General features: G+C 41.2%; 1 protein-coding gene across 1 annotated transcript in view; it reads left to right on the forward strand.

Annotated features, from left to right (window-relative positions):
* Positions 1–6,060: 6,060 nt before the first annotated feature.
* LOC139708426 (arylsulfatase A-like) overlaps positions 6,061–15,710 on the forward strand; it is a 50,300-nt gene continuing 40,650 nt past the window's right edge. Inside the window, exon 1 of the mRNA XM_071620376.1 lies at positions 6,061–6,651. Coding sequence (XP_071476477.1) covers positions 6,416–6,651 — 236 coding nt within the window. The 5' untranslated portion in view covers positions 6,061–6,415. The remainder of the gene's footprint in view (positions 6,652–15,710) is intronic.

Below are 15,710 nucleotides of genomic sequence, written 5' to 3' on the forward strand. Positions count from 1 at the left end.
GTATATTTTGTGTGTGCCTTTTTATACATGATCCAGAAATAAATACAAACAACAAACAAAAGATCTCGCTTTATTTATTCATTGCATAAGAGCATCGAGGGTGCATAACCTGGTGAAGTGGTACCGCCTCACATCCAGCTGATCTCCATGGAAGACCATCTATGAAAATGTGCAGCCGAAAATGGGCTATCCGCCATCTTCTCAGATGAAGAATTAAACAATCAAACAAACAAACAAACAAACAAACAAACATACCACCCAGGGACAATAGATCTAATTCCGAACGTTTACAACAAGTCTGCACCGGAGTAAATCTAAAACAACAACAACAACAACAACAACAATAACAACAACAAAGTGTATTCGTTCTCATGGTGGTCCGTTGTTTTTTTTTAAATATGTGTAACAATTTGTCATGTTTTTGTGTAACTTAATATTTTTGTGAATGGAGGACTTAGCGTAATCTTTTCATTCATTCATTCATTTCTTTTTTTCATCTCTAACAGAACATGTAAATACATATTTTTTCTCACATAAAACATAGGTACATATATGTGTCAACAATTACAAAATATGAAAAATGATATTTATGGATAAACAAATGATAGGGTGGAAAAAAGCACAAAAGCTGACCGCCATCTTGCGGACCTTACCTTGCGGACGACGCAAATCACTCTTTGTGTTGACAAGCGAACCATGTTTTTATCGGTATCCCAAAAATCTCCTGATGATAAAGATGTCGGCCAGAAATGTCCAGAATTAAACCAAATTTGAATAAATCACAGTACTCTTCAACATCTTCACTAGTATGTATGTACAGGTTATCCTTGAGATTGCAGGAATTTGTAGCTTAATATGTTTAAAAACCTTCTCCGATAGATTTGAAGTCCAGTCGCAGTCCAGTTCACAGAATTGTGGCGAATCGAGATGACTTTATAAGTCGCAAACCAGGATACATTAATCCCGTCCAGGATGGGAAGGAGAATGGAGAGTGACGTAGCTGCACTATCATCTCAGCTTTGACAGCGTTGTTTCTCGAGAGGACTTGGCGCGCAGAGCTGCGATTCTCGGTTGCCATGGAGATGAAGACTTGGCGCAAGACGACACAGGAAGTACTGTGGTGCCCTGACACGGCTCTGTTCATCAACTGACCTTTCTTCTAATGGGCGTCTCCATGGTAACCAGATGGATAGTGCATGATAACACTAGTTTTTTTTATCTATGTCCTTGCCCCAATATCGTTCAAAGTTTATCAGAACCCCAACAGTGGCAGAATTTCGGTGATATCCCATTTTCGCTATAATTTCCTCTTGTTTCTTTTCTACTCCATACCTTCGATTTTGTCTACATTCTCGATTTATCTTTCTCTGCTGTCCCCCTCTCCCTCTCTCTCAACTACGCATTCGCTCACACAGACATACGTGCACATTATGTCATTCTCTCTCTCTCTCTGCTGGTTTTTATCCCATTGTTTATAAAACTTTTTTATCCACCTCCTTATGTCCTTTTATTTCACTCCCCTATCTTTACCTGTCCATCTATCTATCCATCTAACTGTCTGTCTGTCTGTCTATCTATCTGTTTATCCTACTGATTTCTATGTAAACTATCAATATTCTTACCTCGCTTGTTTATGAAGCAATAATTATCCTGCAATATCTCACATACTAGCAGCTCTTTTTCCCGCTACAACAGAAATGGGGGCGCTGTCCTTTTTATTAGGTATAAAGGTACGTCGCGTTTCGCTATTCGACGAGTGTTGTACAAATTGAAGTAGGGCCTACACCGTGTACATATCATTCGTTTAACTGAATTAAACTTTTGCCGTGAGTTGACATCTTTTGCTTCCTGAAATGGTTGATGGATCATGGACATCTGATATGCTGTAGAACTGTTCAGTGAAATACTAGTACAGTTGGTAGTAAGTGCTACAGAACTAACATCCAGCAAGTTATCAAGGTTAAAGTCTTCAGTTGCTCCAGGTTGCCATGACAATAAGACACGCCTGTTTCCGTACACAGGTTCAGGTGACGTGTTTCGGTCAGCGCGTAATGTCAAACTCTGAGAATTTCTCTCTCTCTCTCTCTCTCCCTCTCTCTCCGAGTTTATCTCTTTCTCTCTTTCTCTTTTCTTCATTCTTCAATCGATATAATCTTGGAATATCAATCATAAAGATAATGGTGATATAGATGTCATGATGATAAGAATAAGAATGAATATAAAATTGACATGATATACTTTTTTCTGTTTATCGTCTTCTTTTCCCCTCTTTTTCTCATTATCACAGTACAGTGACTGGTATAATAAGATCATTTATCAAGGTATCAACAGCATAAACACTGAAATGTTTGAGATTGACGAGGAAACAATTTTTTTTAAATCATTTATGCCGTAATGGTTCCATACTATTTTGATAACCGCCTTAAACACATCCGAAAAAGCAACAAACAAACAATCAAACAAACTCCAGACATTCACGATAACGAATTCCTACAAGATCTCCTACAACTCACTGAGAGTAGGTTCTACGTGGTACATCCTTGTCGTAACTGAAAAGAGTTGCATCTGTGCAACAGCCAACGTCCAAGAGCAGAAACGGCAGAGTAGAAATAGCGCCATCTAGCGTTTCAAAGCACTCTCTAGGACCTGTAGCTGTCTGTGTTCACCAAGTTCCTCACTCCAAGAACTAAAAAACTTTGCTTTGGAGAAATGAAAAATCTAAAGAAATTCAAAGTGTCGATATAGTTTTAGTAATATGGAAGCATTGTACAGGATGTATAATCATGTGGGGGGGGGGGGAAGGTGCAGCATTGTTTACGACGTAAGTGACCTTAAAAAGTAAGGTTGTTCCTTGTTAAATGTTACCTGCACTGCATGGAACTTTTTCCAGTAATTCTAATGGCAGCTCCTTGGAAGCTTTGACGGGATGTGGATCATGACGTCAAGTACCAATGTGCCACTTTTGTGCAGTCTTTTTTATGTACAATAAAAGGAATAGTCCTCGTACAAGTGAAACGTGCATAAGGTGGGACCCAGCATGATGTTGCCTCCTGCTGGTGAAGGCTAGTAAGTGTATTCTCTCTGAACGTATTTTGGGTTTGGAGGGAGTACCACAGGTCCAGGTAGATTATGTCAAATTTGAAATGATTCTCGCAATTATGTTGCAAAATTGCATAAGTCTACTGTTGCTTTGAAGGGCATTGCATACAGTCAAACATACCGTAGCTGCCACCTGTCTTTAGTGGCCACTAGCCGTTGACTGCCACTTTAAAATTAAAAGTTAAAGACCCTTTTTACAGCGGCCACATTTTTGTCTCCCTTAATTGGATGGCCGCTATAGACAGGTATCACTGTGTTCGGTAGCATCTGGCCATGCCTCCAGAAGTCAGTAAGTAGCTGGCATGATAGTAAACCCCGTGGAAAAGGCAGACAAGTTGTTGACGTATTCGATGGAAAAGGGATCATTGTGGGAGGAGTCGGCGAGTATGGAGGCTGTCCCATCCTATATGTCCAAGGGTTGAAACCAGGGTTGAGGAGGAGGTTGTTCTTCTAAAGTGACAGTTAACAAACTGGACCTCCGTCCGATCTTTGCACTTGTACAAGCAAGTTAGCAACTGTGATAGGATTATATGCGTCATTATCTTGTAGGCAATGCAGGTGAGGGAGATGAGCCGCTTGTTGGATGGGTAACCTTCTCACCTGACATGAGAACTGGTGAGGTGAGACAAAGGCCTGTTCCCAAAGTAATGATACTTTACTTGTGGTATAACTTTGATGGAACAAGAAAGAAAATGCAAGAGGTACTTTATAGGCTGTACATGTAATAATGAGCTCATTTCTCAACTCTTCTCCTATCAAAGTGTCAGATGCTTGATAGATAGAGACGTAGACTGGTCCTTCGATGGTTTATTGGTAAATTCTGCTTACTTTCTTGGATGAATCTGGTATGGAAGAAGTTCTTTTTACCACTTCGGTCACGTCTGTAGCTGCTGCAGAACACAGTTTGCAGCAGGGCTTATATAAAGGGAAGCAAGGTGTACTGAATCATTGAAGTAGGACCAGACAGCGTAGGACCAGCCGGCTGTGGGATTGTCTTTCAAATTTGCTACGATGACGCCGTTAATGTGTAGTCACCATGAGATTCATTGACAATCCTGGGCTACTTGATTTCGAAACTTTCTGAAGATTTCCCAAGTGATGTATGGGTTCGCATTGATGATAGTAAGAAATAAAATCCAGGCAATCCTCAAATTTCACAAATGCAGAAATAGTGTAAAATGTCGACTTTTCAAGAGGAAAAAAGTCAAAATTTTAGCTACAAAAAGATAGATGGATATACAGCGACAAAGGGCAGATTGAAGTGGATTTTGATACCCCTATAAAAAATCACACGAGACACCTCCAGATACACATAACTGTATGTGACACCTGTATGGTCTGTGCTGTGCGAAGTGACCCGAGCTGTCTTTACAGATCGGACTAGTCGCACACAAAGGAATATCCCAGGAGGTAGAGGTTTATCGACAAAAAAATGAGAGGATTACAATGGAGGTTTTTACTTAAATCAACTTTTATTCCCCCAGTCCTCGCCTCTGCAGGGACACCATTACTGTCCCGGGGAGACCGTAATAAGGATCTCGTCTGAACGATGTGCCGGTTAGTAGCGTTTTGGAAGATAGTTAACAGTTGAGAGGATTTGGCGGTTGATGGTGTGTAGACAACATCAAAAGAAAAAAGGACGGCGTTAAAACCATGATGTCCAGTGTACATGCTATCATGAAACAAGGAGAAACACACAATAACAGCGAGAGAAAATGAAATACTGATAAGAAAGCCAAAAGAGTGTTGATCTAAGAAAAGGTAAGATGGGAACCTAACGATGCGGAGAATATTGTGGGAAAAAGAATCTGTGGGATAAAATTGGAATGGAAGTGAAAGAATTGAAACATTGACAGCAAGAACGCAGAAACTCGTACCAGTGAAAGTATCTGCCCTTGTAACCAAAGAAACTCATTGAAAAAAAAACAATAAGCAGCCAGTTCCGAGAAGCTCTAAATTCATTGCAGACAGGAAACAAAGCAGACAGTTCATTCGAACAAATTAAATAGCAAAGTGAACGTTCAATAATGTTAATTGCAGGAACAGTTAATTAATATTACGTAAGTGCATAGTAAGAATAGCAGTTTTATGATGACCGTTTATGAATCACACCCAAGACAGTTTTTGAGACGATAACACTTTCACGCTTTGGGTGATTATTGATCTTACATTAAAACATAAGAATGTAAGTTGGCAGGAATCTTCAAGATTGAAGAAGGACTCAACCCTGGAGAAGCAAAAAAGAAGAAGATGATGATGATGATGACAATGATGATGATGATGAGGATGAGGATGAGGATGAAGAAAGAAAAATACGGGTTTCAGTAGTTTTTGCGTGGTCCATTAAAATGATAATTATTAGAAAGGGCTACAGAACGTTTCAATGGCAGTGGAGTGGGGTTAGGGTACATTTTGTGGGCGGGGGGGGGGGGGGTCAGGGGTCTTCTTCACCGCCCTCCTGATGGGGTCAAGTGTCACCGCTGGGTGCAGGGGGAGGGGAGGGAGAAGACTTGAAACTATTAAAAAAAAAAGTGGGGTTAGGGACTATGTAAGTTTTCTCCTGTTTTAAACGGATATTTTCCCTCTAATTTGTGACGGAAACGACGAAATTGTGACGATTTTTTAAAATCATTATTCTTTTTGTTGCAAAATTCCTCTTCCCATTTAAGAATAACAGCCAGGCAAAGAACTAACCACTGGGAAATTATCAAAAAGCGCGTTTCTGAGAAAGGGGCTAGGAACTGGTGCCAAGCGCTAGACTCTTGTTCTTACCACAATCTGTGGTTCTTACGCGTAGACACGCCCTCATCAGTGGTTCATTGGACAGGTTGGGAGGAAGAGGTTTATGGCTGTCCTCCATTGGTCTACTCACGGCTATCCTGTCATCCACTCATCCAGACAGCGGAGCGATGAATGCCCGGCGGGCGGGTACGGGTGAGCCACGGGGTACCTGAACACAGCACAACACCAAGCGGACGACGCCACGATCGACCTACCTTCTATTTACTCCGGTATTGTATTTACGCTCTATTGTACACCTTTATGTGCAAGGACCACTCACTCCTCTCCAGGCACAGGCACATGCATGATTGTTTACAGGTTGACGTCACAATCAGTGCACCTGCCCCGTCTAGTCTCTCTCGGGTGTTCCAGCGCGGCTCTGTCTCTCGGTCTCTCATGCAGTCCTTCACCTCTCGCCGCGCGGGAAGCTTGTCTCGAGCGGCCTACAGTAGGGTGTGAGTGAACCGGTTCCAAACAAAACAAAAGCAAAACTTTTTGGAAGACTTTTCTTTTGGAGGATCGAAAAGAAACAACGATGGAACTGCGGCTCATCGGCACTATATTGTTGTTCGGTGCTATGATTTGCTCAGCAGCAGCAAGACGGCAGCGACGTCCGAATATCATCGTTTTGTTTGCAGACGACTTGGGCTATGGGGATCTGCAAGTTTACGGACACCCGACTTCGTCCACGCCGAACCTCAACCGTCTGGCTGCAGGCGGGAAGGTGTTCACTCAGTTCTATGCAGCAGCCGCTATTTGCAGTCCTTCTAGGTGAGTTTGCTTGGCTGTACCAAGGAGTTATCATCCTTGGCTGTACATATCGCTTACTGAAGTCCTCATGTGTGAGTGGCCTTTCATGGTAGGGTCCCTTTGGCCCCTCCCCCGAAGAGAGAGACAGTTCTCTCAGTAACAACGGCATAACATAAGTTTATTATTGTATAATGCTCATCATAGCCATACAAAACTTGAGCAGGTAAACTAGATTCATTCCTTTTTTCTTTCTTATCCCATTAGGAATTTAGGTATAAAGCTTTCAGTAGTTTCAGCGAACAGAAGAGATTTAACAATAGTATCATGCCAGCATAATGTTTTGCATATTATTGATTAAAAATTGTTGCATTCAGATTCATGTTTATTTATGTTATGGTACATTCAAGTTTAGTCAGTAGACTTTCTCTACCCAGAGATGTTATAGGATGAAAGAGGGAAACAAAAATGATATATCTAATATATGTTTGCATTTAATTTGCAGTGAAATTAAATCGAGTGTCATGTCATATGAACTATGGCCAGATTTTGTTATGGGCATATTACTTATTATTAGTGTACTAGAAAGCTGTCAGGGGCAGTGGAAATAGTGCTTTAATACAATGACCCCAAGAAAGGGAGGAAAGAACACATGATTGGGAATCCGTAGGCAAGACCTTTCTTGAAGGGAATATAAAGGAGTTCATGCTGTGAGAGATCTCGTGGGACGGCCTATGAAGTTTGACCATTGGAGTGGAACAATAACATGAGAGTAGGAAGTGGTTAGGGGAAGAGGGGAAGGAACAAACAAAAAAGGCAACAGACACCATTGTGTGGAGGGCCTAAAGGAGGTAGATCCTCTTCACGGGTCAGTGAGGAGTCTTGGGGCAAGAAAGCAGCATCATGCATGGGCAGCTGAGAGCAGGCTTACAGCGACAAAAGGTCTTCTCAAAGTGACCTATAGTCTTAACTCAGATATCATCTCCCCCCCCCCCCCCCCCACACCACACACACACACACTTAGAAACAAGTAAACAAACAGGCAAGTGTGTCATTTAAAATGGGACATTTTAATAGTGGCATATTTGCATTTGAACTACGGGCAAATTAATGATGAGTGCACTGATGATTTTGTTCAGTATTAAGCTTTGGAACATAAAACTATTAAGGATTGCAAGTTTCCCATAATTATCTGTCACTGGCAAGGATGCTAGATTGGCATAGGCTGATAAAGGCTGGAAGAGTTTGCAGAGTGTGAAAATCATATCTGAATCTATAAATGTAATGAACCACATACCGATGTGTAGACTTGATTAATCAGAACATTTTAGACATACAATGTATTCATCAAATTTGGTTATGATTTTGGGTGAATGAATCTGTGTGCATATTTCCCCTATTGAAGATTTAATGACCAGCAGCAGTATGACAAGAGTGTAACATTGTATAGGTAGATAAATTGCATCTCAGTGAGTGTATTAGTTAACCTCCTCTGGTGTTTTAGAAACATCACAAGTGAGCTTTCATTTACTGGCTGATTGAAGAGTCATTGATAAATGGGAAGTTCTTTATGTTCAAACCTGATATATGTGGTCTTATGATGTTATCTTAGCCCATATAATCCTTGAAGAATTTTGTCATAAGAATTATCATCTTGACATTAAATCAATACCTCTGATCTGAGTTTTGTACTCTTTAGGCCTCTACATCTTATGTTAGGAAAAGATGGAACTCATTACTAAACCTGCACAAAGTCAGTGAGAGAAAATATGAGAGAGAAAGGAAACTTTAATCTTCAAAAAGGGGTAGAGCCGAGATGGAGGAGGGAGGGAGGGGAGGGGAGGGACAAAGGTATGTGATTCATGTGTGTGTGAGATGTTGTTTCTGCATCCTGAACACATGACTGCCTCATAAGTAAATAACATTGTTTCCTGTCCCTTCAGCCATCCTCAGGATAATAACCCCCATTTAGTCAAGGCGGTCTGAGAAGTTGTGCCCTGTTCCAGGAATAGCTTGGGCAGCAGGCCAACCTTCCTGAAAATCCTCTGGAAAATGTGGCATTGAATTATGCGGCTTCCAGATAACATTGGAGTATGAATCGACCCATACACTAACTGCTGGAGCACATAACACGGCTTTGCACATCGATTGTACACACACGTAGAGTAGACCAATACATTATTTTGTAAACTGTAAAAGGGTAAGGTAACAACGCTGTTCTGAAAGATCTGATATGGTCTTTGTCCAAGACTCAGACGGATATAGTTTTACCATTTCTGAAATGTAGACTCATGGGTATTTACCCTCTCTTGTGTTCAGATTTGAAGTTAGTTGTGTGTTTGTCTGAAGTTAGAACAATGCACTCATCAAATTTCTAATTACCTTGGTAACATATCAATGTGTTAAAAGTTTATCAGTTGTTGTAAGTGCCAAACATTGACAAAAAGAGTTCCTGTTGCTCTAATTACAAATTCCATCATCATCGAACATATTAGGGGAAAGACATCTGAGAGATAAATGATGGTCATATGCATGCTGTACCCATTACACTGTAGATCCTACTTTACATGTAGGCCTACGTTGTATGTGAATTTTTTTCCCATTTATCAATACCCAATTCAATCTTCATTCAGGCTTTCAATGACACATCTCATGTAATGATGAAACTACTGAAGGACATAAAGGATAATTAAAAGCCATACACCGGGAGAAAAGAAAATATTGTTAGATTTTATGTGCTGGATGTTTCCTCATGCATGTACCCAATTCAATCTTCATTCAGACTTTCAATGACACATCTCATGAAATTATGAAACTACTGAAGTTTATAGTGGATGATTACGCCATACGCAGGGAGGAAAGAAAAGCTTGTTAGATTTTATCAGCCATGCAGATGTTTTGTCATAGATCTATATAATTAGGTTTGATAGAAATATGACAAGGATATAAAGGAAGAATGATGAAAATGTTGGGCATTCATAAGGTGATGTGACAGCATTGTGATGCATTAGTGCTGAGAATGCTCCCACTAATGATATATCATATCTTGTAAATGTTATTATGACAGTAGTTGTGTTGTAGGCCTGTATGTGCTCCATTTTAGTTCAGTACATGATATGAAATTAATTTTCAATTTCCTCAAAATGGCATGATTTCCCACAATTTGGACCGAAAAGATTTTGTCATGCTGCTGAGAATTTACCAACAAAGAGAAGAGCAGGATAAGACTCTTCCATAATTTCTGTGCCAAAACAAACTTAAATGATGTCATACAACATGAATTAAGACATATTCCAGCCTTTTATGTGCTCAAGGGGGGAAAAATCTTACCCAAGAAAAATTCAGTCATGAAGCATATTTTTTTCTTATACATAATGCTCACAAATGGATGAATTCATCATTCCCACATCATGTTATAGTCAATGATTTTTTTTTTCTAATGAATGTTACTCTGAGAGCCCACTTATATTCATTTTGTATTTAAATCACTGCCTTGGCCTTGTTCAGAACATCTCCTTCACCACAGGCAGACATGATGGTAATTCTGGCCTAAGTTTGGAAGAGCCTGTACATACCTCCCCTTTCAGCCTCGGGCTTTTGGTCCCCTCTGACTGCTTTTAAGAGTAAACTCAGAGTGAACAGTCATCACATTTTACAAAAGGATTTCCTTCGTGTTTTTGTTCATCATTGATGTCCAACAAAGACTGGAAGGATCCTAACCTAACGGTGCAGTCATATATTGGGCTTGGTGTACAAATAGCCAGATTATTGTCATTGTACACATCCGCTGCCCTCACCTCCCCCCCCCCCCAAAAAAAAAAAGGGAGACCCAAAACAGCAACAAGGAAGGATCCCGCATCCCGCATAGTGTCGTAGTAGTCCAGAGGGCTCTGTCTTACTATGGGTGCATATTCACAAGAAACTAGCACAGCCTAACATACTTACTCCATAGTAATAGTGTTGATGTTGAAGACATTCTTTATTCACTGAGAATAAGGGTAGCAAAGTCTGAATGTCCAAATCAGATTTTAATCATCCCAACCTTCAGACTGTCTCCCAGGTGGGGTATCCGGATGTCCAAGAGTTCGATCAGTATTGTGCCCCTGTTCCTCCCAGTGAAAGTCAGAGGACCAATTTGTCAGAAATCTGCGGACGCGGGTCGGCACATCTCTGTTGGACCCAAAAGAAATAACAGACTAGGAATTAACTTTTGTTCAACATTCGGCCCAAATCTGCAAGCTACAAGGTTCCTTGAGTCCCCGCAGAAAGAATTTAGCGGGGAGGGGAGAAGGGATAGGGGGACGGCGGGAGTTCTGTATTTTCTTTTTGGATATAGATTGGAATAGTTGTACCCCTGAGCAACTGCTTTGCCATGAATGTCTGAGTGACGATGGTGGAGGACTTTATTTATGTTGGGAGTTTTTAGAGGAACCCTACACTGCCCAGCGCCTGAGAACATTTATTGTCAAGATGAAATCCTATCTGACTCCTCCTGAGCTGAACTAACTTACAATTTAATAACTCCCAGGGGGCCATTTGCATGTTTTTCCCCTCCTCCTCTCCTCCCTGTCCCCAGTGCCCCATGTGTGTGTGTGTGTGTGTGCTTTTTCACCTTTTCTCCAAACAAAATATTCTTGACTTGGAACGATGTTACTAAAGTAAAAGGTGAAAATTTATGAACACTTTGGTAGTCCGAGATGGAGAATTCGCCCCCCTCATCCTTTGTGCCTGTTTCCATTTCGTTCACACCAGCCCTAGTTTTCTCCCCATTGTCTTGTGAGGGAGGAGGACTAGGTGGCATCCTGGATACCACCAAGTTGGTCCCAGTCCCCTCTCCCTCCTCCCTTGCCCTCACTCCCAGTGCATGCGTGTGTGTGCCTCGTGCTGAAACGAGGTCACCCGCCATGGTGTGGGTGGAATGTGGGGTATTGTTGGGAGTGGATGACCCTTGGCTCTGGGCCGCCCCGAGGTCGCAGAGAGATTGAGCAGTTTTTTTGAATAAATAAGCATGGGAGGAGGAAATCGTGCCTGTGATAGATGGGGACAGTTGAAACTAAACATTTTGTCACATTAGGAATAGAACCTGTTACACCCCTTTAGATCCACACCCTTCACAGTTCTGAAATTTGCCTTTTTAAGAGCAGCTTTTACACTTTGGATAGACATGTTGTGACCTCCATCATCAACTACGTTATGCTATTTCTTCAATAAAAACATACATGTAGAAAAACCACATATTTGTGTTTCTGAACAGATGAGAAAATGTATGCAACAGTAATGAAATTGCCACAGAAAAAAAGCATTTTTAGATCAAACGAATCTGGACTACCTTCTTTCTTGTATTTTTGGAATTATAGTAGCAATGCAACATGATTAAAGATGGACATGAGGAAGAACAGTCGTGCAGGCTGAATCTTGTGCCGTGCTGAAATAAATAGAATCTAAATAGAATGAAATAAAATGCCTGTGTGATAATAGTTTGTACTAGTTAAGTTATATTTGATTTCACTGCCCATTATCTTTTTTTTTTAGTCAAAAAATGATGGCAAAACTTTCTTTCCATACTAGACAAAACTTGTGATATTAAGTTTTCCTGATGATGCTACAGTAGTTGAGCTTGAGAAATTGCCAGTAGTAGATGATCAAACTCATGTGGCAATTTCAAGGCAAATTGGTATGTGATATATTTGTGTACACAGAGATGTGGCTTAGTTGTATTCATATTGCTTGTGTGCACTTCAGCTCATTGAAATGTCTTTGTTTTAGATATGTGACTGCTATGGAAGCAACAAATGTCTGTAAGCAACCAACCATAGGACCAGGGGCTTTCAGTCCCCTCCAGAGGACGAAGAAATGAGAATAATGGGGTGTTCAGATGCAAACAATTTATACTAGAACAGTATAGCCATGCCAAAATGGTATAGCTATACAATGAATTTATACGTCTGAACACTGACTAACGAAATGACGTATAATGAAACAACGGTCAGAGCATCATTTCGAACTATAACAGAACTCAATAACGAATCAGCATTCCATCATGTCCATTGTGCGTCTGAACGTATGGCGACCATAGAACAGTACCGTATTACTGGGTGGGGCTAAATGGGAGCACGCATGAAAGGTGACCGTATACCTGTCACTCATGACCATAACAGCTTGTGTAGTGAGAAACTGCACATCTATACGACATTTTCCAGAATGGTCACAATTAGCGTCTGAACGGTCTGTCTGCTAAGTGGTAATTCTTTATACGTCTTTTCTTTATCAAGTTTTCGTATAGACTGGCTTGCATCTGAACAGAAGGTAAAATACCCTGAATAGGGGCACCTTCTCACAGCCAGAACTCTGAGCGAGGGACCTGACAATCTGTGGTCTATCAAATAATAGTCTTAGACATTTATTATTTTCATTTTCTTGTGAGCTTGCATTCAGATAAACTGAAAAAGTTCACTGCTCAACGAGTGATTATGCTGGCTGGAGCCAGTGCCCTAAGCAGGCCCCTCCCCTGCTTTTCATCCACGGCTTTAGCTGCATGTGATTGTGATGCGTGCATTAATGCATACTAAAGTTTATATACAGATTGAAAGCATTCATGTTCAGCATTCACTGAAGAACTAAACTGGTAATTTGCAACAACGAAGAAGAGGAAAAAAAAGATAAGATAACGCTAATTAGTGTTATTTGCGTTGTGATCCAAACCACACTAATATTGTAAAACATGGATATTTTTGCTGCATGAACTTTTAGCGAATCGGAGCCAACGTCCTTTATCGCGGCATGAAATTTTCGCGAGTTGCCTCTAACATTTAATGCATATAAATTATACATGTATACAAGAACTTTCACATGCATTCTAATTTCGTGAAATTTGCAAAATTGAAATGAACGCGAACATTTTTCTCGTTTTACATTGGTCATGCTTATTGGGTTCATGTGTATAAACACAGAAAAACATTAATGTTCAGACCCCAGTCCTAGTCTCAATCCTTGGCTTGCAAGTGAGCAGGCAGTAATTGACCTTCCAGGTGAAAGTTACCCCTGGGCACTATGGCTAGAAACATCTGTGAACTTAAAAACAGGCAAAGAAAGAAAGAAACCTGGGTTTCCCTTTTTAGTGTCCCCTTGATAGTAAGAAGTCATTTACAGTCATTCATGTTTACAGCAGCTGTATCATTTATACAGACTTCTTCATGAAACACTGGGGATGTTACATGTACCCCTCCAGCATTTCATAGCTTTACTTCAGGGCACTGTTTCATGAAAGTTGTCAGCCATGGCAAGTTGTCAGTCTCTGACAGTTACCATAGTAACAGTCAGTGCAATGACCAGAACTTTTCAACCAATCAAACCAAGGATTTTACAGAAATTGTCCCAAAATGACAACTTGTCAGGGCCGACAACTTTCATGAAGTGGTGCCCAGGTGTTGGATGCTCCCTCACCACTTTAAAGGGATGGTATACTGTAGCATTGGTTATGATGAAGATTCAGCTTTTGATTTTTTTGCAAGATACTTAGAGACCATGTATGAAATGTTAAAGAGCATACCATTCTAAGAGGAACTCAAAGTTTATTTGAGGAAAATTGATTTCAAAGGGTAGGTCCCACCTTTCTTAGGATTGCTTTGCTTTGGATATCTTAGCCATTTCAAAACCAATTTTCATCAAATAAACTTTGTATTCCTCTTAGAATTAGATATATTCTTTCAAGTTTCTTAATGGGTTTTTAGCTCACCCGAGCCAAGGGCTCAAGTGAGCTATTGCGATCACTCTTAGTCCGGCGTCCGTCGTACGTCGTGCGTCGTGCGTCGTCCGTTGTGCGTCGTCCGTCGTGCGTCGTCCGTCGTCCGTCGTGCGTAAACTTTTTACATTTTCATCTTCTTCTTGAGAACCCCATGACCGATTTTCACCAAACTTGGCAGGTAGCATCCCTAGGGGGATAGGATCTCAATTTGTTCAAATGGGCACCATGGCCCACCTGGGGGGCCCCAGGGGGGCCCAAACACCCTAAAATTAAGGAATCTTTAAAAATCTTCTTCTCTAGAACCAGAAGTGATAGGGCTTAAATGATACTATGAGTAAGTACATTGAAGACTGTAGTTTCAAGTTTGTTCATGGGGGAATCAGGGGTGCCCCCCTTGGGACCCAGGGGAGGGGGGTGGGGAGGGGTTCTAATGGGGCCTAAATTGTACATTTTCATCTTCACTTTGAGATCGCCATGTCTGATTTTCACCAAACTTGGTAGTTAGCATCCCTAGGGGGACAGGATCTCAATTTGTTCAAATGGGCACCATGGCCTACCTGGGGGGTCCCCAGGGGGCCCAAACCCCCTAAAATTAAGGAACCTTTAAAAATCTTCTCTAGAACCAGAAGTGATAGGGCTTGGATGATACTATGAGTTAGTACATTGATGACACACATAGTTTCAAGTTTGTTCATGGCGGAATCAGGGGTGCCCACCCCCCCCCCCCCCCCTTGGGGATCCAGGAGAGGGATGGGAAGAAGTCCTACAGTTGTAATGGACCCTGAATTGTACATGTTCATCTTCTTCTTGAAAACCTCATGATGAATTTTGACCAAACTTAGCAGGTAGCATCCCTATGGGGATAGAATCTCAATTCCTTCAAGTGGGCACCATGTCCCTCTTGGGGGGCCCCTAGGGGGCCCACCCCTCCCCCCACATTAAGGAATATTTAAAATCTTCTGCTCTAGAACCAGAAATGATAAAGCAAAGTTAATATCATGAGTTTGTACATTGATGACTTGAGTTCCAAGTTTGTTAATTGCAGATCCAGGGCTGCCCCCCCCCCCCCCCCCCCCCGAGTTGAGGGGGGGGGGGGATCCATATGCAGACCTAAAATGTCCAATATTCTCAGGTAAAAGTTTGCAAGAATGCATGGAAGGTGAAATTGCGATACTCGGGTGAGCGCGTGACCCGCGGGTCTCTTGTTCATTTATCTCACAAAAAAGTTGGAAACCTGGAGCCCCATCTCAACCAAAACTATACTTTCCCTTGAATGAGTATACAATTAACATTATTCTTTGGTAGAAATTTTTCATACCTGTATAGGGTGACAATATTA

The sequence above is a fragment of the Diadema antillarum genome, unplaced genomic scaffold, assembly GCF_040938485.1.
Source record: "Diadema antillarum isolate AM-2024a unplaced genomic scaffold, OU_Dant_1.0 seq00001334_RagTag, whole genome shotgun sequence".
Taxonomy (NCBI): domain Eukaryota; kingdom Metazoa; phylum Echinodermata; class Echinoidea; order Diadematoida; family Diadematidae; genus Diadema; species Diadema antillarum.